Source organism: Erpetoichthys calabaricus, chromosome 2, assembly GCF_900747795.2.
Source record: "Erpetoichthys calabaricus chromosome 2, fErpCal1.3, whole genome shotgun sequence".
NCBI lineage: Eukaryota > Metazoa > Chordata > Cladistia > Polypteriformes > Polypteridae > Erpetoichthys > Erpetoichthys calabaricus.
The window spans coordinates 319,428,014-319,453,333 of NC_041395.2; the positions used below are offsets into that span (position 1 = coordinate 319,428,014).

Consider the following 25,320-nt stretch of genomic DNA (forward strand, 5'->3'; position numbering starts at 1 on the left):
TGTTCACTTGCTGTCTATATATATCCCACCCTTGACAGGTTTCATTGTAATGACATAATTGGTGTTATTCACTTCACCGATCAGTGGTTTTAATGTTGTGACTGATTGGTTCATATTGAAAGCAAGGTTATTACCCCAACAACACAGTATAGGAAACAGAGCAAACTAATGAAACGACACGTGAGACTCATTTCACACCTAATTGCAGTTTTGCATTTATGGATGATCTACTGTTCATCACTAATTAATCTTTGAGTATGTTACCTTCAGAGAAGACCCAGCAGTAGAAGAAAGGCTCATGTGGGACAGCTTGATTTTTATAGCTTGTCTAACTAGAGAATCAACCTGCAGCCAGCCGTCACTGCCACTGAAGATCATCACATTGTTTGCAAAGATCCAGTAGAAATTTCACATCAGTTTTTAAGCTGCTTGCCAAAATAATGTGACTGGTGGTACAAGAAAGGCTGGCAGTTCGAATAATTCATAGGAATACTGGAGGACATGTTGTAGTCATTGGAGGATATTGCTTCAGTCAAAAGACAAGCACAAAAAATTTTATCTTACTGGGCTAGGTATAGAGTCTCCCAGTTAGGGCAAAGCCTATAGAAACATATTTTATTAACTGTAAACAAAGCAACATGATTAATGCCACGTCTCGGAGACCATTGAGCTGCACATACTTCTTCGATAGAAAGATGCCATTTTATTTGTGCCAAAAAAGAAATTTAGCTTGTTATAGGTGTTCAAGAAATATTACAACAAACAAGAACAACCATTCACAAGAAAATAAAGCAAAACAAAAATGAGCAAAACTAGAGAGGCATTATGTCTTAAAATTATGGTTGTTTTAGACTAATACTGCCTTACCCTTTGAACAGCTGTTTTTTGGTCAGTTTAAGCTTGTTGATAACAGCAATGTGTTTACATTTTGTAATTTTATATAGTGCCATTTTTTTTTAAATTACCAGTAACATTATTATTATGCTTTTAGCTCTTTTCAGTCTTATGAAAGGTTTTGAAATGTTTTAAATGTTTATTACTGTACTTACTAGGTTCTCTAAAGTTTAAAACCGGTTTATCAACCTTTAAATCTTGACTCTCCCACAAGGTTACAAGAACAAGGATTTGCAGGATACATTATCTGGGGAGGCCTGCTACCATAAAAGTTTGTCTGTAAATTTACTTGAATATATTTTTGTCAAAGCTGAGAATTATGCCTTTGTGTGCAGTTTAGAAATTCCTTGATCCATAATATTGCCTTCAAATAGTATACTGTATTTATTTCCACTTTTTTTCAATATTGTAATATTCATTGGTTTCGTCGTTGGACATCCCTTTGTGCAGAAAAGCTGAAGCTTTAATATTGATATCAGTGAGACTGTAATAAAGACAAGGTACTGCAACATTCAGAACAGCTTGAAAATGACTGGAAGCATGTTGCAGACTATGAAATGAAAGGTTTTTAACTTAAAATAGTTTTGATTACTTTTAGTGTGTGTTTATTCTCTTGATCACTGAGGCAACATTTCACTTTTCTTCCATCAATCTGAGACCCCCTAATGTTGCAAAACACCAAACCACAGGGGTAGAAAATAATTATTTTAAGTGTTAGTTGTTGCCTTCACTGATTGAAAACCGGGGAATTTTACAACATATTTTGTACAAGATAAGGATTTACCTTATCAGAAAAGTGAATAGTGACTTACTTATTCTCATTAATACATAGGGAAATCTTTAAAATCCCAAACCAGTGTTAGATTTTACAGAAGCTCAGATAGCAAAAGCTTTAAAGGTTTAGTGATATATGCATTACATTTTTGGTCATCTTTTATTGAAAAAGTCATCGTCAAAAATAAGCAATATATTAATCTTATTAAAAAATAAAGTTTCATAACAGCTCGAGTCAAGTAAGTGCACATCTGAGTATGGGAAAATATGGTACAATTCTATGTAGGAATAAGGAAAACATTACAAAGGAGAGACATAATTTCATCCGAAGAGTAGTGGGCATCTTAATGACATTCCATATTAAGCAGTTTCATCATCATCATCATCATCAGCCATTGGAGGCCCTGCACTGGTCTTTTATCACATGGCTTGACTTGTGTTTATCTTGATTGCCAATGGAGCCTCATCTGCACAGTTGACTCCACAGTAGCATTTACATTATCTGCTTTTGGTGGTCCCTCCAGAGGTATTGTCTTCAGGTGTGCAACAGGTATCTAAATTGATATGTTGGTGTGATTTTTAACATGGTTCAAAAGGCAGTGTGCTCCTCCACAAAGTTGCCAGTAGTACTGGTGCCCATGGCTCGTTTTCCTAGTGCTACTGTGAGTGAAAGCTGGACTTGTTTTGAAATACATTCAAAATATGATAGACACATTTTTATTTTGGACCATCTTCCATTTCTTTCAGCAGTTAACCTTTATAATAGTTACGGGCTGTTGTATTTGTAGCACATCATTTGTGGTCCTTCGTGTATGTAGCAGGTTTCACTTTGTAGACCAAGGTGGTCTGTTTTCAAAATGGTGGTGTATGTATGCAGTTAGCCAGACCAGGGTGCAAAAGGGAGAAGTAGTAAAAAGCATAACATTAGATAAAATCAATGTATCGAAGCAGTACTTTAGTGTGATAGTGGCAGTTATACTTAAGTTATTCTATTTTGTGTCATTTTTGCTCCTGATGTTTTGTTTTAAAATTGGTGTTTTTGGGGGCATTTTTGCCCTTTGCCAACAATTATTTCCAATGCCATCTAACATTATTGTAAATACAACTCTCCCAAGTGCCATATTCATTTGTCCAAATATTTATGAAGAATATACTCTTGAATAAAAACAAAATATGAGTTCATTATGTAATTTTAAAATTAATGCTTAACTTATATGTCTACGATACTTGCTCTTTACGTCAGACTGCACTGAATTGATTCTGTAATGTAGTAATCTTTATGGTTTAGTAGTTTAACTTTAGCAGTGCACTAAACATAATTCTTTTAATGCAGGATTTGTCACTGTGAAGGCGACGATGAAAGTCCCCTGATTACACCATGTCACTGTACAGGGAGTCTTCGATTTGTACACCAGGCTTGCCTGCAGCAGTGGATCAAAAGCTCAGACACCCGCTGTTGTGAGCTTTGCAAATATGAGTTCATTATGGAAACCAAATTAAAACCATTGCAGAAAGTAAGTGAGATTTAAAATACTTTCATGTCTTTTTTTCTTTTATCAAGAAATTATACAAATTCATACAGGTATCAGCTACCAGAACAGGGATTTTTCTCCAGTAAAGTAAGTCCAATGATGTCATCTGTCTCATGCAATAAGTAAGGCAAAAAAGATTAAACATTTTAAAGCTTGTCTTTATTACTGGTGGCATACAGAGTTCTTTCATGCAAATGTGTTTCCTGTGGAGTCTGCCTATATTTGGATTTGCAGATACATCACAAAAGCAAGCCGTATTTCAGCATTTATTTCATTTACTCATTGCCAAAGTCTAGGAGAAAGATATAATTGTTGAATGAGCAGGGAAGGTGGTCAATTTATTAACCTCTTTAGCGTTGCATTGTATTCCAAAAAGCATGTAGAAAGAGTTGCATTTTTTGGAATGAAAAATTAAATTTGTATTAAATCTTATTAAAGTATAATAATGATACTAATAATAGTAATGATGAATAAAAATAATATCAAATGAACAATAATAACAAAAATAACAGTAATAATAATACTAATGATGCTTAACACTAGAATTGCCAGAGCCTACGAAAAAACTCCGTCCCACCTTAAAACGCTTCGCACTTCTCCGTCAGCGTCTTTTGTCCTTTAAATGTGTTGATAAGCAGCAAACAGCAAGCAGTCTGCTATCACATCCCCCCACCGGTACAGTTTTCACAGATCAAGTTTGCTTACCTGCGTGTCAGTTGCTTAGAGCTGTATAGAGTGAGAAGTCAAGCAAAATGACACCTTTTATAAATACTATATCGTTATTTGGAACACTTGCATTTCATGTGTGTTCCGTGTCCACAACGATCTATGCACAGTAAACACATCGTTAAAACAGAAACGTTTTTCATGGGTAATAACTGACAAAATGTAGGCATGAAGTGTGTAATGTGTGAAGCCTGAATTCCAATATCAAAGAAACACTTTCACAAAAGATACAAGAATAACAGAACAAATGCGCTTTTTTCCAAGACTATAACCGAAGAAAAAGAAATCAGGTTAGTGTCGCTTGTTGTCCTGCCTTCTCGGGTAGTATACTGGTTAGAGCTACTGACTCCAATTCAAAAGGCTCTTGGTTTAAGTCTTAACGTCTCCCAAAATAAACGTTTTGAGTAGTGAGCTGTTCTTATTGTTAATATTATACAATAAAAGCATACATTTGATTTGCGTCTGTAACAGCCGCTGTAAATGTATATAGTACTTGTCAAAGTTAGCATCTTTTTTTTTAGTTTTACTTTATCAAGAGCTTCTGGATTCGATGCTGGCAGCTTCTCAAGTTTGCAGTTTTGAGTAGAGAGCTGCTATTATTGTTAATATTATACAATAAAAACATTCATTTGATTTACGTCTGTAACAACCGCTGTAAATTAATAGTGCTTGTCAAAGTTAGCGTTCACGCTCGCCCCGATCTGACACTGCTGTTTTCAAATAAAGACGCGCTATAACAGAGGTGAATTCAGATCGGAGAAAACAGAAGCCATCCCCACAAGAAACGTCCCCTCACATATACAAACGACTCGGCTGCACCAGGCGTAAAGGCGAAAGTCCGGCGTCATCCTGCCAATCACCTGTCCTTCAAAGAAACAGCGCGGCTTACAGAGCTTGCCAACGCTACACCGTCCAGATCTAAACACTAGTGTGGTGTATGTGCCCAAAAAAGTCTAACTGCATTCTCATGCCATTGCTCACATACTAAAGTGTCAGCAGGTATTTTTCGTGGCATTGCACGTGTAATTTGTGAGCATGCTCTTGACGATCAAACAGAGGAAGATCTGCAGTACACTTGTGACTTTATGCTGTAGGAAGATAAGTAAATGAATCAACTCGAATGTTATTTATTTGGATCACATAAAGACGCGCTATAGCTATTTATCTATCCCCTTAGCTGTTTTTATATGTATTATATAATAATGGATATAAAGACACTTGTTCATGTTAATTGCAGTCTCAATTGTTAAAAATAATATTTTAAAAGAAGCATCCCACATGAAAATACAACAATCTGACTGACTGACAGTGCATACCACTTTATATGGTTAAAAAGAAAAAAAAACGACACTTTCTTTCTAACGGGGAATCGAACTCGGGTCTCTAAGGCGCAACAGGCCTGCTGCGCACTGATTGGCTGAGCAGTCTGTGTCAGCTATCCGTGACTGGATGGGAGGGCATCAGTATGTATCGTGATCGTGATTTAGAGAGAATAAAAGTGAAAAAAGCGGTAACTTTTACAAGTCCTATAAATGTACACCGTGTGTTACAGACGCAAACCAAGTGTATGTGTGTACTGTATGATATTAACAATAAGAGCAGTTCACTACTGAAAACGGCAAATACAGGAGTGAGTCAGGATCGAAACGGGGACGCTTGATTACAAGTCAGCAAATCTTACCGCTACACTACGGAAGCTGTCTTTTCCTTTAACCTTTTGTGAAAGTGTTTACCTGATCTTTGGACTTCAGGCTTCATATATTATATAGTTTATGCCTACATTTTGTCATTTACTACTAAAATATGAAAAATGTTTGTTTTAAAAATTTGTTTACACAGATTACTGTAGAAACGGAACACACATGAAATGCGTGTGTTCCAAATAACAATCTATTATTTTCACTCTAAAACTCCACGTCACTCCCAGATAATCAATCAAGGCATGAGCTGGGAGAAGTTCGTGCACGTTCTATGTCGGTGGGGGGATGGAATAGTCGGCTGTTTGCTGCTTGTCTTTATCGGCACATTTAGAGGACAAAAGACGCTGACGGAGAGGTGCGAATGGATCTAAGGTGGCCCGGATCTACAAGTTTTTTCGTAGACTCTGGTAATTCTAGTGTTAAACAGTGTATAATCTGAAAATGAGTCCTTTGTGTGGTAATTCTTAGTGCACGATGAAAGACACAATCCAACATCACAGTCAGCACAATAATAGTGTGTTTCTTTGCAGATTTTCTTTCCAGATTTATCCGTTTTTGAACAGCACACTGCACGGGTACAAGTTGGATTCTGGTATATAATCAATAAAATGTCTACCAATAAGACACTTTGGATTGATCCGCACGGATCAAGGTACGGTTGGTACCTCTTTAGTGGTAGTTTGGACGGTGGATGTGCAGCAACGATTTCTTCTACAAGCTGGCATGTAAAATTTGCATTCGCCAGCTTTTTTATTTTTTTTATTTTTAAGACAAATGCACTGTTCCACCAGATGATGAAATATCTTTTTATAGTATTTCTTTTGTTGCCTCTGCAAAACGGGATAGAAAGTCAATTCTTAATCCACACGGTCTACGCCACCCATTGTGCTATTTTAGTCGACCATGGCCCAAATGGCTTTGTAACCTGCTTGTTGCCTTTTGCCTGTACAGTGAGCTGCATTATGTACAGTGCTAAGAAGACAAATATCTTTCTTGTCTTTCCATTTCAGCACAAACACTTTTCCCTTGTGCTAAGCTATTAGTGCACCTTGCTGTGATTTAGCTCTCCCAAAGTCTTAAGACTGACCATATGGAACAGTGCCTGTTTTTGTTTTTTTTTGCAGCAAGATGTCAGATGCTGTATAAAAATTGTCCATGGTTACACAGCAACCTTGATCCAGCAGACCATCTATCAAAGTCCGCACCGATTACATAGCAACGCTGTACCGATTGTATTTCATATAAAGCATTGGCCCTTTCCCTATATACCGCACCGAATTCCAAATGTATCCCATTGAAACCTTGTAAAACTTTATGCCAAATCTTGCTCTTTTTAATGCAATGTACTATATCCATGACAGCCTGCCCTTATAAGCCATGGGACTTTCATCAATGCTGACATCATGAATGTAAACTCTCCAAAATTTTGCTACGATGGCCTGGTATATGTCCCAAATTTTTTTTCAGTTTGGGTGCTGGATGGGTATTCTCATCAAAGTTTTCATTGTTGGTAAAATGCAGATATTTCATAATTAGTGAAAACCTGCACTCAGACATAATTTCTCCAAAGAATAGCAGCACTGACGGCACTTATGCAGCCCAAGTGATTCTTGATTCCAACACTTGCGCAAGACGCATCTGTGCAGTTGCCCGAGTGAAACTCAGGGCTAACGCTTTTAGCACAGTTTTCGCTAAGGAGGTTAAATTAGCCTTTTCTGTCTTCCGTGAGTCATTCTTGGATTGAATCTGTGGTTTAAATAATAATTTGCAGTTTAACAGTGTAAAATAAAGACACAAATCCGCAGTTGTACAGTTTGCACAAAATTCAATTACAGTCCAGAGAATCATTCACAGATTAACAACCGAACGCCAGTATGGTGGGATGGAGGAATTAATCAGAGGAATGCTGGGTAGGGAGACGCAATGGACCCTGGGAGTCCTGACGTCATCAGGGGGAAGGAGAATTCGGAAGTGGCAAGATGTTAGAAGACTCATGGTGTCGTAGTTTCCTTCTTTCTAGGGAAAAAAGAGAGAGAGAGGTTTTTTAGCCGCCATTCCCTTTTGGCTGTAGACTTCGCGCTACTCCCTGGGTCGTTCTGCTTCTCCCTATTTGCGCGTGCGTGACAACAGAATCGGATAAAGTAGTTCTTTGACTACATGTTACATTCAGTAAAATGTCATCCAAAGGTGCATAAGTTTAATATGGTCAGGTGTAATCAAGGTTCCACACTCTTCATATTTTCTTTACTATCTAATCAAGAAGTCTAGTTGGTATCCAGTCAAGTCGCTTTGTCATACTGTAAATATACCATATTGCAGCATACGGTGGCACAAAATAATGTTACCCAGGGCTGCAGTGCAACATATATATACTGTGAGGTTTCTGAACTCTTTTAAGACCCCTGCTAACGGAACAGCACACCAAAGCGCAATTGTCGCGTCTGTGGAGGACTTTTTTCTGTTGCCGAGGCAACCAAAGGTTCGCAGTGCAGCAGCAGAGCGCCGCAGAAACGACGAGCCGATCGAGGAGAACAGTATAACTTGGCCACTGACCTGGCCCTGACTCTCCCCGTTTGGTGTGTCTGAGTATAGGTAGCTCCTGCTGCAATAAATAACTTTTGCTAAAGTACTGAGACACAGCCTCATGTGTTGGGGTGTAACACAGTGACTCGCACGTCACAATGCATAAACACGGGACACATGCAAGACAGGTAAAGAACTATACTATGCAATGAATAAACAAATCACAAATAGGTGAGTAGATAGAAATAATTTGGAAATAGATGGTAGTAATAAAGAAATAGAATAATAACAGCTAACAAAAAGACAACAGTAGTGACAAGTGTAACAAATGTACAACAGATAACTTCGATGCTAGGGGCAGATCTGAGAGTGGGGGGCAGCAATGAATTTTGAGTCTGGACAGCCAAGGGGTAGAAGCTGTTGAAGAACCTGGTAGAACTGGCTCAGGTATAACAGTAACATCTTCCTGATGGAAGTGGGACAAAGACACTGGGAGCTGTAGGAGTGGTCCTTCACAATGCAATAGGCTTTATGGATGCAACCCTTTATAAAGATGTCCATAATAGAGGGCAGAGAGGTCCTAATGATCTCTTCTGCTATGCACACTATCCATTGTAGGACCTTATGGTCGAAGACATTGTAGTTTTCATACCAAAGTGTGATGCAGTTGGTTGGAGTGCTCCTGATGGTGTCCCAGCAGAATTTGGTGAGAATGACTTACCTTCTTCAGCTACCAAAGGAAGTGTAGATGCTGCTGCATTTGGCTATAGAGGTTGATATTAGTTGACCAATCAAGGCCATCTGCCAGATGCACACCAAGGAATTTAGTGCTCTTGACTAATTCTACCATAGAACCCTCTATATGCATTAAGGTGTGGATCGCATGGGTTTTCCTGAAGTCAGCAATAATCTTTTTCTTCTTATCCACATAAAAAGACAGATTGTTGGACTGGTGCAATTGAAACAATCGTCGTATCTCCATTCTCTACGTGGACCCATCCTTGTTGCTAATGAGACCCACCACCACTGTGTCATCCACAAACTTAAAAGATGGTGTCAGTGCGGTATATAGCCATATAATAATGAATCGGCAGAGTGAACAGAAGTGGGTTGAGTAGACATCCTTGGGGGGACATCAGTCCTCAGCGTGATGGTACTTTAGATGGTGGTGTTTTTGTTGCATGGGGAAGTGTTTTAGCCTAGCAGACCCCCTATGAGCACCTGAGGGATGAGGGTGTTGAAAGCTGAAATGAAGCTAATGAAAACAATTCTAGCACAAGTGTCTCCTTTGCCCAGATGGGACAGGACCAGATGAAGAGTTGATGATATGACACCTTCTGTGGAATGGTTCAGGTAATAGGCAAACTGGATTGGGTCATGTAATATGGGAAATCAGGCTTTCAAGTTGCCTAAATTAGCCTCTTGGAGCATTTCATGATGAAATGTGTAAGTGCTATAGGGTCACTGAGACAAGAGACAGAAGACTTTTTTGGCACGGGTGTGATGGTGGTGATTTTGGGGACTATTGCCTGCCTCAGGAAAATGTTGGAAGATATCAGTCAGCTGGTTTGCACATTCCCGGAGCACACTGCCAGGTATGTTGTCTAATCCAGCAGCTTTGTTTGTGTTTACATTCAAAAAAATTTCTCATATTCCACAATGGACAAGCACTGTACCTGTTCTTACTGAGGAGGGATAGACTTCCTCGCAGGTATGATGTTCATCAATCTGGGTGTAGAAGTTATTTATACAGTATCCAGCATTAATTCTGTATACTGTACAAAATTAATTTCCTATGCAGTGTAATGCGTAAGACTAGAGTGCCAATTAGTGGTGTGACATTGTTAGATGTTGCAAATGCCTTTAATCCTCATGTAAATCTTACTTTTCCCAAAAAATATATTCTTCTTTTTTACTTGTTTCTGCACTTGAGTCTGTAGATTCTGAAATTAATAGATAATTCAGCAAATTTCCCTGAACTTTGCAACAGTTTTCTTTAATAGCTGAAAGAGCCAAGAAAAATAGATTGTAGTAAGTTCATCTAACCTTATAAGAAACCTCTACACCAGTAAGTAGATAATAATATTGTTCTAATTATGTATAATCTAGAAAAACATGTTTACCAATTCATACAAAACAGTTATTTTTTTGACTTGCTCACAAGTGTGCTTGTCACTACATTTTCTTTTATTTTAATGTCATTTGCTCCACCTTTGACTTGGCTTCCTTTTTCATAATCGGACATCCTGAAGAAATTTGCTTTTTTTTTTCCTGTGATAAAGAATCCTGAAAACATACATTTTCACACCATTTCTTTGAAATGAAAATTGATGAAAATAACTGTGCCTGTGATAGATTCCTTGGTGAACCAGTGCCCTGTTGCAGAGCTGTTTCCTGCCATCCTCCTACTGTTGCCAAAATAGGCTTCAACAGCTTAAGACCCTGATTTATGATTAGGTATATCTGAAACTGTCCTATTACATCCTGTAGTAACAGCCAAAATGAAAATGTGAAGGTGCTGCCACCCAACTAGAGCGGAATGTTTGCCTCTTCATTAAACAAAAATACAGTAAAGATTTCAGTTTTACTGGCCCAGAATCTGTTAGCAGTCATAAAACAATGTGTTTTTTATGATGTCTTGTAGTGGGAAAAGCTGCAGATGACTTCAAGCGAAAGAAGAAAGATAATGTGCTCAGTAACATTCCACGTCATTGCTATCACTTGTGTGGTGTGGTCCTTATATGTTCTCATTGACAGGACAGCAGAAGAGATAAAACAAGGTCAGACAAGTGGTATGTAGAGTCTCGAACTCTTTTACCAGTGCCTTCTTCTTTTTAAATTTTTTTTCATTATTTCATTTTGATTATGATTAAAGTGTGGAATTTTTCCTTTTAAAAAGATGAAAAGTAATTGCTATAGTAGATGTAAATAGTTTATTTATTACAGGATCACCTCATTAGTCATGTTATCAGTAATTTTCACAGTGTCTTGTGGGTGGAATGTGTGGGGGGTTGGGTTTGTACTTGGGGGGGGGGGGGGGAGGTTATTTTTAGATAAAATTACAATAATACAATTAAAGTGTGTTGGATTTTTTTTATTACTTTAATTTATATTTAACTGTGGTCATGCATCTTGAAGGTGTGATTGATTATGTTGCACTATACATACTGTACTGTTTTACTGTGGAAGATTATTTGTTACAAAATTAAATACAATCCAAAGTTTTAACCTCATTGCAATGCATGTGGTGCATTTAATTTTGGCATTGTTTTATCATATTATTATGAACCAAATGATCGATTGTTTTTCAATTCAGCAGAGTTTTTGATTCAGATTAAAATGCAATACAAAAGCATTTTGCATTTAATCTACGTAGATCACGTATCACAATTAAACAAGCAAATCAAACATTTTGCATTTCACTTAGCAGCTGCTCCAAGAATTATTTAATTTTGATTCAAGACCTCACTTTTATCTCATGCCTTTACTGAACGTAATCAAATAACCAACCAGTGTCAAAATGTGTGACAAGCAGTATGTTTGCTTTGCTTTTAGTTAAGATACACAGTCTATGGACAGGAATTAAAATACAATATATTTCAAAATGAAAAGGTCTAGACTTATTCTGTTAATTTCCGCCAAAGATGCTTCTTTTTTTCTGTTACACTTTGCGATTGCTCTCCATGCACAATTGTAACACCTCAGGTTCCCTTTTCTCCATTTACTACTCCACTTTCTTTAACATAAAAGCTAATATTCCTGTGTTCTCTCTCTGACTGTAAGGCTTTCTGTTTCCAGTTAAGTTTGGCAGCAAAATGACATTGCAGTTCCTCAAGTAACATTAATACTTTGCATAGTGGTTCTGAAAAAATAATTTTTTGTGATAATTTATTGACTACTGATCGTGTCATTTGGACTAAAACTCTCAGGATCTCAATTGACAGCTAATCAGTTGCAGCATCATAAGCCAAAAGAGAGAGTTTCTGCATCAATGTATATATTAAAATCCACACTATGTGATCATTATTTATCGCTAAATCAGATAAAAGGCTGTCAAATTCAATCATAAACAATGAATATGGCCATAGTGGTCTGTAGACTGGTACTAAAACTGTACTGGAGTCTGTTTTAATATCTGATACAAATACCACAAAGTATGTAAACTCACCTAAATTTGTAAAGCAGTTTGCTGTTCATCATACAGAATTATCCCAAGACTAATTCCTCAAGCAGTATCTTTAGATTTATTAAAGCAAATATAACCATTTGGTGCTTTCTCGGTTAAAGGAGCAGTGTTAGATTTACTATAGCCAGGTTTAAGTAGGAAACACAAATTAGATTTTGTACTTAATATAATACTGATTACCAAAGCAGCTTTATTTCTCAGAGGATGAATATTTAGCAAACATCATTTTAAGCTGCAGAAATGTTTTTGAACTGGAATTATACTTTTTCTTTTCATTTTAATTCAGTTACTAATACACCTACTCCTAGTGGAGGATCTGATTTTAATTCTTGGTCTGATTATGCTTTTTATCCTTTGGTTACTACTGGATTCGGATTTTGCTACAGGGCTAAATTTGTAAGATGGCCCACAACAGGGATTCTGGGTAGCTGCTACATAATAACAACAATTTATGTAATTTCTCAAACCTGTGGCCTTCATGGTGCTGTGATCAATCAGTCAGGCATTTTGGCTTCCAAATGATAAACCGGCCTTTCAAATTTCTAACTCTTATTTTTACGAAGTCTCTGTGAGTGCAGCAAGAGTATGAGAGGATTAGAAGACAGTGTTGTTCTTAAACATGAAAGCATTTATCTGAAGAGGTACCCAGAAATAGTTTGATATTCTGTACTTCTGATTGCGTATGTAAAAATATAAAAATGGAATTTCTGTGTTCATTGTCCCAGTCCTCAAGAAGAGCACTGGCAGGATTCTGTATCTGTGAGAATGCTGCATGTGGGTGATATCTTCCTTTTGTGCCCCTCAGGCATTTCTACTACAATAGTGAGGGAACTAGATGATCCTAAAACTAAAAGGAGGGAAAATACTGAGTAAGTTGTTAAAACAGTGCAGGACGTTCTGGGCAGTTGTCAGATTTCAGGAGAAACTTGTAAATATAACATCATAGACAAGAATGAAAAACTGCCTGTTTTCTGTAATACAGAACATACAAAAATATTTATTTGAACTACATTCTTTCAAAGCAACCTTTTTGATTAATAACAGATTAATCTCATTTTTCTCAAAAAATTCTCTGTATTGGAGCTAATGTTTATGGGAGGCATAAAAGCACAGTAAATGACTTTTCTGTCTTCTGGTTCCAGGGATCTGGATTCTTTTTGAAACCCTGTCACTATCGGTCCTTAATTTTTACTTTCTTCTTATGTTCAAAAGTTTTGTTTGTTTCCTCCTCTTATGAATATTCCAGTCTCATCCCTCATCCCAGAGCTCTACAGTTTGAGTTTACAGGTGATGCAGGATTCATCTGGCATGAGAGAATATAGGGGTGTGCAAGTGTAGGTATCCCTGTGACAACTTGCATCATGTCCTATTGAAAACAAGTTTAATTTGTCAGTGGTTTGAAGTGGGTGTGTTTCCAAAAAGTAGATGGATGGATAAATGGAAAAATGTTAATTAAATTTTGACTTGATGTGCATTTCATAAATTGTTTGACTGCAACCTGCAAATTTGTTTTCTAACATATACTATTTTTATTCTTCATTAGGTTTATAGTAAGAAATGTCAGCTTATCTGATGTACTCCTTGTATAGCAGAAATGTATATTTTTTAACACAGTAAATTTTACCTGTGTGTTATGTTCAGTGCAAGCTGTGTAGCATAGTGCTGAAGGTAGCAGAACTTGAAGTTGTACATTCAAATCTCGCTACTGACACTGTGTCACCATGAGCAAGTAACTTCACCTGTCTGGGCTCCAGCTAAAAAAAATGTAACCATTTGTATCTCTCAGATGTTGTAAGTCACCTTAGATAAAGGTGTTAACCAAGTATTAATTAATTAATATTAGTAATACTGTCACAAGCTAACAGTTTTGTGTCAGCATTTTAAAATTCTCTTTGCTTCTCCTTTCAGGTATTTTGGAGTGGCCTTTTTGGACTAAACTGGTTGTAGTGGCCATTGGTTTCACTGGAGGACTTGTGTTTATGTATGTGCAGTGCAAAGTGTATGTACAGTTATGGAAGAGACTAAAAGCATATAACAGAGTAATATATGTGCAGAACCGCCCTGAGACTAGCAAAAAGATTGTTTTTGATAAGCCAGCATTGGTAGAACCGAACTTTGAAAACAAAGAGGTCTTGGCACTGCACCAGTCGGATTCAAACTGTTCACCACATACAGAGACTGAGGACTATAGTGTGGAAATTTTACATGTTTGAATTTTTTGTTGGATCTTCCAGGGCCCTTTCTGTGCTTTTTCCCTCTGCAAAATTCTGTTTAAGTTGTATATTCAAAGAAATTCAAATTCTAAACTGATCCTTTTTTGCACTTTGGTGAATCCATATTTAGAAATGCCAGGAGATTTGGATGCAACTACTGCCATTAATTCCCCATTTCTGAAAAGAGAAAAATCCTGGATGATTTTAAACTTTTTTTTCCCTTTTTTATGTGATTACTTGGAGAAACTTGAAGACAGTGTTTTAAGTCCAAATTATTACCAATTTTACTCAATGACTGTCATTACATGCCGATCTTGGATTTCTAGCAATGTAAAGGATTATATAGAGCAGCGTACAGTAATTGCAGGTATGAAATATCATTCCAATCAGTTTAAAGAATTGAAGAACAATGGCCATTCTGAAGAAAATATTTTTGCTCTAGTGCTCAAGGTATTGTTTTTGTGTTAACATAGAAACTGTTGGTGCTGACGATAGTGTGGAACAGTCTGACAGTCCGAAATTAACTTGAATTAGTAAAGATAATGAAGAAAAAACAAACAGATTTAGCATATGAATTGTTTTATGATTTTTTTAAACAAGTTTATTTTAGATTATTACTATTTAGAATCTGTATTATCTTGAACATTTCAAGTGTAATTGATTTTTTTTCGGGCCTCGTTTCTTTATTTCACATTGCCTCCTGTATTTAATGTGTATTAGAAAAAATTAAGACATCTTGTTTCTCTGACAATGCTTGTACAAAATTAGCAACCATCACTAAGCAGCCCATTATTAACAGGTTTAAAAACAAATTTGTTTTATTGTACTTTTTTTATACAAAAAAAAAAAAAATCTTCTCCCCAGTAGCAGAAACTCATGAGAAAGGAGGCACTGATGAAATGTACCAAAATAACATTTAGGTACACATTAAATACAACTGTGTATATAGTTCTGAATTGTTAAACTTATACCAGCATGTTGCCGGATCCATTAGAAAGTGACACTAATGCATCAAAGACAAATGGAGCCTTAACTGTGCAACATTTCCTGTCCGTGCCATGGAGGGCCTAAGACTGTCTGGATCGGCTACATCCAAAAGTGCAATTACCCTGAAATGAAGGTGATCATTTTGATATTTTGTAAGTCATTGTGTTCTTTGTGCATATAGTAATACACTTTTTTTTTTTTTTTTTTTTCCTTATGGTAGTATTTATAACTTTGGTGAAAAGTGCACTCGGGAGGAAAGCGGTTAGGTTTATGACAAATTCAAATTGAATGATGAAATGCATTGTTGTTGATTAAAATTGAAATTTCAAATACCACTTTTTCTGTAAGCATTCTGAATGTGAATTTGTACATTTTGTTATCTAATTTAATTATGAATTCCTTTTTACTAGAATGATTTATTGGTACATTCTGAATTACTTTTGTACCTCTAATTTTGCTGTATTGTTTCCTAGATATTTGTAAGTTAAAAGATTGATTATTTTAAAATGTTTAGAATGAGACCTACTGTACCTGTCAAATGTTTTATTCCCTACTGAAGAAGCATGAAACCACAAAATGCAATTCTTAAAAACATCTTTTTGAAAGGGAGCCTTTTTGTGCAAGTAGATGGACCCGTTTAAATTTGTTTATTCCAATAAACTGCACTAAACTAAACAGCATTTCCTCTCAAAAATGGAAAACGGTGAGATCACAGTTTCTTCTAAGTTGTTGATGTTTGGTTGTGAAACACTGGGCGCTTTAACTTTAAAACTGAAATGCTGCATAGTTTAATAACTTTCACCCAACATTGCACATTCATTGCTTTCTTTGTAGTTCTGTATAATTGGGGTCCCAATCTGTTGTACTTTAAATGTATAGTTTTGTATTTTATGTAGTATGGTTTATATTTTTTTTTTTCCCTTCAGTATTATATACCTTTTAGCAGTTTGAGTCTTAATTTACAAATGGCAGAGCTGTTTGATCACATGTATTGTGGTAATTTTGGGGGGGCTTTGATTGCAGCAATAAAACGTTTGTAAAGAAAGATATGGAAACAAAAATGTACCTTCGTGTAAACACTTGGCATATAATGATCTAACCGTGGGCTACGCTATACTCTTATGTTTGCAGCCACATTCGTTCCTTCAATCTTACAAACTACAGTTGCAGTTCCACCTGTTTTGCTATGTATTCAGATTCCTAAGGGCTTTGTTTATATATTAAAAGTGAAGGAAAAGTTAAACCATTATATCTTTAAATTGTGTGTATACATGTGTGAGTGCACATTATAGTGCTCTTGACATCGTTTTGTAGTCTAGGAATGGCACATTTCGGTAGTACATCTTTACTATCTTTTAATTACTCAATACTTTCAAAAGATTTTCATCTTGGGAGTGGAACAGTATGCCCTTGTGATTTCTGAAAATGACCTAGTGCTTTAATTAATGCTATAAAACAAAATACGAGGTTTAAAAGATAAGATTGCAAGTCCTACAATTTTCTCTCCAGCCAAGCACATTGTGCTTATGCAGAGTCAGTGCTATTTAATGATGTATTTATATGGTTTAATTGTTTTACTTAATACTAATAATGGTCTGCGGTGGGCTGGTGCCCTGCCCGGGGTTTGTTCCTGCCTTGCGCCCTGTGTTGGCTGGGATTGGCTCCAGCAGACCCCCATGACCCTGTGTTAGGATATAGCGGGTTGGATGATGACTGACTGACTAATAATGGCAGCCTTAATGAACATTACAAGAGACATTCTGCAGTCATTATGCAATTAAAAAGGATTGGATTATGAAGTCTGTGATATTCTAGTGTCTTCATCTCTCTCATTTCACCGAATGATGTCACCTGTCTTAAATTATGTGTTCACAGTTCAGTATAAGAAAAATGGAGGACAAGAGTGTTATTTCAACAACATACAATGATTACATTTGTTCTGAAGGAAGAGAATCCTGTGGCTGACATTCATTCACAACCTTTGTGTACATATGGAGGAAATACTGTATACTGTATGTATATGGGAACTAGCAGTGTCAGGTTGAGGAGTACAGCAGTTTAAAGATGACAACAAAGATCTTACTAGTCAGCCCTCTTAAGGTGCCAAGTTAACTATACAGAGTTAGAATGAAGTTGTACTGCAAAGGAATCTTCAGTCTTCTAGAGCAGTGTTCAAAACTGCTTTGATCAGGATGGGATCTTTGTAGAGAAGTGAAAGTGCATATATTTGGTAATAACCTTTATTGAAGCAAAAGTATGATGTTACTTTCACTGCAGTCCTTGAATTTAGAAGTAATCCAAAGATAATGATAACTCATAAGTCTATTATACAATTTTTCAAATATTTCTGCAGTGTAAACACTAACGGGTTAGATGTTAGGCTGGAAATGACAGCCTTGTCCTTTACTAGGAGACGCCCCAGCGGAACTGTATGCAGTTATTTGTTATATTAGAAATCAGTAAGCCAGTTGAATAAAGAGTAAGTGAAGCTTTACAGGAATTTCGCAACACCAGAAAATGCTGCAAAAGTACTTTTTACTAGTCTACCAGACTGTGGAATTGTTTTCTTGTCTGATGATGTGTTAACACAATACCAGTGACAGAGATTTTAAAGGATTATGTTGTGATCCAAAGTTAACATTTGAAACAAACCTTACGTGAACAATTGTTTATAAGCAAAGGAGGCGAAATTTACACTGCACACCGTTACTTTATAAAGGGGGCAATAAGAATCCTTTGACAAAAAAATACATCTTTTTTTGGTAAGTTTTTGCAGATTTTAAAGATTGCATTATAAATAGCAAGGTACCTGTACACACAGACAATCAATTTCAGATGATATCTACTACCCATCTAGGTAGCAGATAAAGAGTATGGTTGATCATGATATAATCGTTTGCACTCCAATGTATAATTGAAATAAACAGAAATGCAAATTTTGCATGCAGAAAAAGTAAATCCACCACTAGATTTATCACTACCTTCAGTACTTCAAATTAGAATCGAGTCCATCCATCCATTTTCCAACCCGCTGAATCCGAACACAGGGTCACGGGGGTCTGCTGGAGCCAATCCCAGCCAACACAGGGCACAAGGCAGGAACCAATCCTGGGCAGGGTGCCAACCCACCGCAGTAGAATCGAGTCCAACATATCAAATAATTAGAACATCTTTAGAGAAGTTTGTGTCTGAACCTGCCTTATTTAAACCTCAAGACATATAGTTTGCCCTTTGTTGTTGAAGTGTATTTTATCACCATGTCCAAGTTTAAAAGAGCTCTCGGAAACCTTCAAAAAGAAGTTACAGATACAGTGGTGTGAAAAACTATTTGCCCCCTTCCTGTTTTCTTATTCTTTTGCATGTTTGTCACGCAAAATGTTTCTGATCATCAAACACATTTAACCATTAGTCAAATATAACACAAGTAAACACAAAATGCAGTTTGTAAATGGTGGTTTTTATTATTTAGGGAGAAAAAAAAATCCAAACCTACATGGCCCTGTGTGAAAAAGTAATTGCCCCCTGAACCTAATAACTGGTTGGGCCACCCTTAGCAGCAGTAACTGCAATCAAGCGTTTGCGATAACTTGCAATGAGTCTTTTACAGCGCTCTGGAGGAATTTTGGCCCACTCATCTTTGCAAAATTGTTGTAATTCAGCTTTATTTGAGGGTTTTCTAGCATGAACCGCCTTTTTAAGGTCATGCCATAGCATCTCAATTGGATTCAGGTCAGGACTTTGACTAGGCCACTCCAAAGTCTTCATTTTGTTTTTCTTCAGCCATTCAGAGGTGGATTTGCTGGTGTGTTTTGGGTCATTGTCCTGTTGCAGCACCCAAGATCGCTTCAGCTTGAGTTGACGAACAGATGGCCGGACATTCTCCTTCAGGATTTTTTGGTAGACAGTAGAATTCATGGTTCCATCTATCACAGCAAGCCTTCCAGGTCCTGAAGCAGCAAAACAACCCCAGACCATCACACTACCACCACCATATTTTACTGTTGGTATGATGTTCTTTTTCTGAAATGCTGTGTTCCTTTTACGCCAGATGTAACGGGACATTTGCCTTCCAAAAAGTTCAACATTTGACTCATCAGTCCACAAGGTATTTTCCCAAAAGTCTTGGCAATCATTGAGATGTTTCTTAGCAAAATTGAGACGAGCCCTAATGTTCTTTTTGCTTAACAGTGGTTTGCGTCTTGGAAATCTGCCATGCAGGCCGTTTTTGCCCAGTCTCTTTCTTACGGTGGAGTCGTGAACACTGACCTTAATTGAGGCAAGTGAGGCCTGCAGTTCTTTAGACGTTGTCCTGGGGTCTTTTGTGACCTCTCGGATGAGTCGTCTCTGCGCTCTTGGGGTAATTTTGGTCGGCCGGCCACTCCTGGGAAGGTTCACCACTGTTCCATGTTTTTGCCATTTGTGGATAATGGCTCTCACTGTGGTTCGCTGGAGTCCCAAAGCTTTAGAAATGGCTTTATAACCTTTACCAGACTGATAGATCCCAATTACTTCTGTTCTCATTTGTTCCTGAATTTCTTTGGATCTTGGCATGATGTCTAGCTTTTGAGGTGCTTTTGGTCTACTTCTCTGTGTCAGGCAGTTCCTATTTAAGTGATTTCTTGATTGAAACAGGTGTGGCAGTAATCAGGCCTGGGGGTGGCTACGGAAATTGAACTCAGGTGTGATACACCACAGTTAGGTTATTTTTTAACAAGGGGGCAATTACTTTTTCACACAGGGCCATGTAGGTTTGGATTTTTTTTCTCCCTAAATAATAAAAACCATCATTTAAAAACTGCATTTTGTGTTTACTTGTGTTATATTTGACTAATGGTTAAATGTGTTTGATGATCAGAAACATTTTGTGTGACAAACATGCAAAAGAATAAGAAATCAGGAAGGGGGCAAATAGTTTTTCACACCACTGTACATACAAGTCTGAGAAGAGATTGAGGATCTTTTCTGACTGTTCCACTTTCTGTAATATGAACTACAAGTGGAGAAAATTTCAAACAATTCCTAAAAGCAGAACACAAGATGCTGAAAGAAGTCACCAAGAACCCCCAGTAATTCATCACAGGACATACAGGTAGCTCTTGCCACTGTTGATGTCAAGTTACATGAGTCTACCATTAGAAAGAGGCTGCATGATGACATTGACATTAGATCAAAATGAGAGGTATGCCAGGAGGCAACCATAGCAATCCAGAAAGAACATCAAGGCAAGACTAAAGTTAGACAATGAACACCTAGGTAAAGACTGGGACATATGGATCAATGTGCTCTGCACAGATAAGGCATTGATAAAGGTTAACTGGTCACAATGTTAGAAGACATGTTTGACAAAAAGTAAGGGCAGCACTTCACCAGAGGAACCGGATATCAGCTGTAAATCTTGATGGTGGTAATGTTATAATTTGGGTCTGCTTTGCTGCATCAGGGCCCAGGCAGCCTACCATCATAGAATCCACTATGAATTCTTCTTTGAGCCAAAGTATGTTTGAGGACAGTGTGAGACCATCTGTCAGAAGACTGAAGTTCAGCTGAAAGTTGACCTTGCAACATGACAAACGTACCAGTAAGGAATTAGTAAGTAATCAACCAAGGAATTGTATTAAAAAGAAAAAGAAATGGAGGGTCCTTGAGTGACCAAGTTAATGCCTGGATCTGAAACCCACCATGATGTTCTGGAAGTTTAAAACAAACTGTGCACACCAGACACCCCTCAGACATCACAGAGCTTAAAGAATTCTGCATGGAGGTCTGGGAGAAGCTTTCTCCTGGTTGATGTCCAAGATTAGCAGAGAGTTATAGGAAACAGGGCAATACCAGCTATTGAAGCCAAGGGTGCACATATTTTTTTAATGGACAGTAATGGCATGGTTTTTCATTTTTGTTAAATAAACTATTGTAAACTATTTTTTTCTTCAAATAAATCACTTTTATGTAAAGATACTGTTTAAACAAGTATTAAATCTTGATGTTCCACATATGTTAGAAAAAGAAAAAACATTTCCCAGGGTGCGCTTACTTTTTAACATGACTGTTTTTCTTTCAGTAAGTGTTTTAGATTGCATTATTTTTTTACAGCAAAAAAAAAAAAAAAATGTGGCACTAATGTAGTGTAAGCTGTGGCCACAGTAAAGTGCCAAGTCACCAAATAGCGCTCTTATCCCATCACTGTCTGAATAATAATCATAAAAGATTTTATTTCAGTAAGCTCTGTATCTTGGATGCTCCTATAACTCATTTTTCATGAGTCCAGGAAGATTTGTATGATTTTTTTTTCCCTGGCCCAGAATCGCTCAGGTTTTTGTACTTCTCTGCTTCACATCCATACATGAAGAAGCCGGCCGCAAACGCAGGGCCTCCGAGCCAAAATTCCGTGCTTATCCAGCTTTGCTAAAGGGAATTTCTGTCTCTCAGCTGAGCAAGCAGAACTTCTGACTTCAAATGCCATGGGGAGAGAATCCTACTACACAGCTTACCAGGCAGCGGAAGTGCAGTCTTCAATTGGCCATATTGAGCACCTCGTGGCGTCTGGGTCTGGCGGTAAGTAGGTCTGCCAAAAGATGCATTAATAAAGAGCAAATACACAGAAATAACTCTAAAGTGATTATTGATCTGTGGCACAAATGAAAATGTTAATATAGGTTTATAAACCTGTAAATAAACACAAAAGATACTAAAATGTTGAGAAATTAGGTGGTGATAGCAAAACAAATAGAAACAATAATTGCTGGAGATCTTAACTGCAGCATAGAAAAACAAAATAGCCAAAAAAAAAAAAAAAAACGTATGGTATAACCTCTTAATAGACTGCCATGGAAGTACAGAGAGAGCGGGTAAAGGCTGTGCATGGACACCAGCAGAAGGCAGGTGGTCTGCCTAGACTGATTATGGGTGTGTTTTATTTTTTAAACCATATTAGTTCAAATGCCAAGTCCACTAGTAGATACTTTAGGATCAGTGGAGAGCCTATATGTAAGATGAATAGAATTTTAATTCAAGACCAAAATAGAAAGCCTTATGATTTGTGGTGTACATTAAATAGTTTATGTAGGAGTGGTGGGGAGTAATAAAGGAAAATACTAAAAAAAAGAAAGCAAAATTTTACAAGCCAGATTCGATATAGCTTAACAAAGAAAAGAAAAGAAAAACTGGAATGTTAAATTCAGAGTAGAGTCTGGGAGGTAGAAGACTGAGGGAAATGTTCACAATTTGTCTTTAAAATTAGGAAGAATCTAATGAAATTCAATTTTTAAAAGGACTGTTCGATAGAGGGAGTAAGAAAGACGCAAGAAAAGTACTGCTAATGGTGCCGGCATGGTCTGTAACAAATTCTACAAAGAAAAAAAAATAAATGAAGAATGATGACAGAACAGGGAAAACCAGGTAAATGAGCCTAATTTGAAAAATAGAGGAAGTAGTGGAAATATTTAAACAATATAAAAAAGAGGAGGTTGTGATGTTTTGCTAGCTGTATGTTTAAAAAGTATAAAGGAAGGTGCAATGCCACAAATGATAATCAAACATACGGCAAAAAAAAAAAAAATCCTCACAAATTAGCAACCAATTAGCCTTTTATGCCAAGGTTAGAAAATATTAGTCAAAGTGTTAGCAAACAGAAAAAATGTTTTATAAGATGTTATTTCACATGAACAGACAGCCACAGTAAAGAAACCTTTGCCTGGTGTGTAACTTCCGTGATGTTTGCTAGTAAAAGGCAAATTTAGCTTTCATTAATTTTGACTTTGGAAAAGCTTTTGACCAGATTGTGCACACGTTTATTTTGAGAATGTTAGAGAATATAATTCCTATTAATATTTGTTCGGTAGCTTAAGATTTTATATAAAGACTTAAAACAATTGTTTAATTCGGGAATCTCAAACTCTGGTCCTGGAGGGCTGCAGTGGTTGCAGGTTTTCATTCTAACCCCTTTCCTATTAATTTTAATTGACTCATTCTTGAAGACTCGGACTCCTTAATTGTTTTTTCCTTAATTAGCAGCCAAACAATGAGATACAAATACAAAATGAGCCAAAGCGTGACCAGCAAACTGTGACCATCATACGATATCTGAAAATAAAAAGGGTGAAGGTCTCAGGAATGTTGATCTGCTCAGGTCCACAAAACATTTGAACAGTACTCATAGAAAAGAGAAAATCAACAATTTCAGAAATGTATGCCATTGCACAAGGAGGGCAGCAGCAACAAGCTATGGAATTAAAGGAACGGGTTTAATTAACAACAAGACTCCGCACCTAATTAAGTAACTGGTTGGAGTTTGAGGCCCTGACTCAGTTGGTCTTTTGTCGGCTCACTCTCTTCACGTTTCATTTTTGTTTTGGTGCCGTTTAAGGGAAGAAATTCAGAGGAACAAATTCAAAAGAAGTTAATTAGCAGCAAAAATAGGTTATTAATAAGGAAAAGGGTTAGAATGAAAACCTGCAGCCACTGTGGCCCTCCAGGACCGGAGTTGGAGATCTCTGGTTTAAGTGAAGTCATCCCAACAGAAGGTGAGGGTAAGGTGACTGCCGTCTTTCTCTTCTTTTGTTTGTGTGTATGGCAGAGGGCTGTGGTCGTTACGATCCAGAAGATTCAGTTGATCAGTGGAGGCAAGCGTATGAATGTTGTCCTCTTATTTGCACAAGATTCTCACATATAGAGTGTCACAAACTCGACACAGAGTCATAGAAAGGTTTGGGGCAGCCACCCGTGTAATTGATTTCCTGGCTGCAAAAGTCATTTTTTAAATGAATACTGCACTGATGTGCACACAATTGAGTCCAAGACAGAACTGAGGGAATATGGAAAAGGTGCAGGTTTTTAAAGAGAAAGACAGGAAGTGAGATCATAGGGATCGGGCTCATGGTCTTCAACCATTGGTTCGAGCCCGGTCGTGACATCACAGGGGCCGGAGCCGGCAAGGTGGTCTTCCATAGGCTCGGTCCCGGAAGTGACGTCAAGAGAGCCAGGTGGGATCTCCCGTGAATGGTCTACAGGAAAGGGAGAAAAAGAGTCCGTGCTCTCTGCCACATCCCGGCATGCCTCGGAGCTGCCCTTACTCAAGCACTTTAGCTGCCTCCCATGCGCACGTGTGTGACAAGAGAGAGAAAAACACTGGAGAGGACAATAACTGTTAGCTTCTGTGAAGCATCAACTTCAAAACTAAACCTAAAAAATGTGGAGGAATAAGGCTGCAATGTAAACATCAGAAACGAACATAATATATTGGGGTTGAATTTGGTGGTCTGAATATAGAATGACAAAATTGGCAAAATATAGGAAGAAATTTAAGTCAAAGGTAGGGTTATGGTCAGTAAGAAAGGGCAGGTAACGGTAATCAGAGCAGATGTCCTACTTCAAATGGTGTATACTGCTGCTGTTTTTTCGACCCACCCAGTAATGAGGAAGTGCTTTGAGTTTTTTTGTGGCTTGAAAATTAAAAAAAAAAAAGTTGAGAGAAAATAATATAAGAGTAAAATAAGGAGACCAACAATGTCAAGGTAAGAAGAAATCCACACGTTTGGAATAAGCAGCCCAGTCAGTAGTGTGTTAAGGCAAGAATGAAAGGCTGCTGAAATGAAAAAATATCAAACAGGAGAAGAGCTACGGAGAGTAAATCGATGCAACCCACCTAAAATTAAAATAGTCACCTTTAACGTACCGGACCACCACAAAAAATACCGTAAACTGCTGCTTAATTGTTTCTCTTTTTCATTCACTCCATTATTACTCTTCATCCCTTCAGTAATTTGTGTCCTCTTATCAGGTCCCACTAT

At 37.3% G+C, this 25,320-nt stretch overlaps 1 protein-coding gene across 7 annotated transcripts in view; it reads left to right on the forward strand.

Moving 5' to 3' along the window:
* Window positions 1-16,778, forward strand: part of marchf8 (membrane-associated ring finger (C3HC4) 8) — a 201,552-nt gene extending 184,774 nt beyond the window's left edge. For 6 of the 7 annotated variants that reach the window (XM_051923474.1, XM_028795931.2, XM_028795930.2 and 3 more), the window contains 3 exons: window positions 3,002-3,182; window positions 10,794-10,941; window positions 14,244-16,778. In XM_051923474.1, coding sequence (XP_051779434.1) covers window positions 3,002-3,182; window positions 10,794-10,941; window positions 14,244-14,548 — 634 coding nt within the window. In that variant the 3' untranslated portion in view covers window positions 14,549-16,778. The remainder of the gene's footprint in view (window positions 1-3,001; window positions 3,183-10,793; window positions 10,942-14,243) is intronic. The other variant, XM_028795937.2, reaches the window with a different exon arrangement.
* Window positions 16,779-25,320: the final 8,542 nt, after the last annotated feature.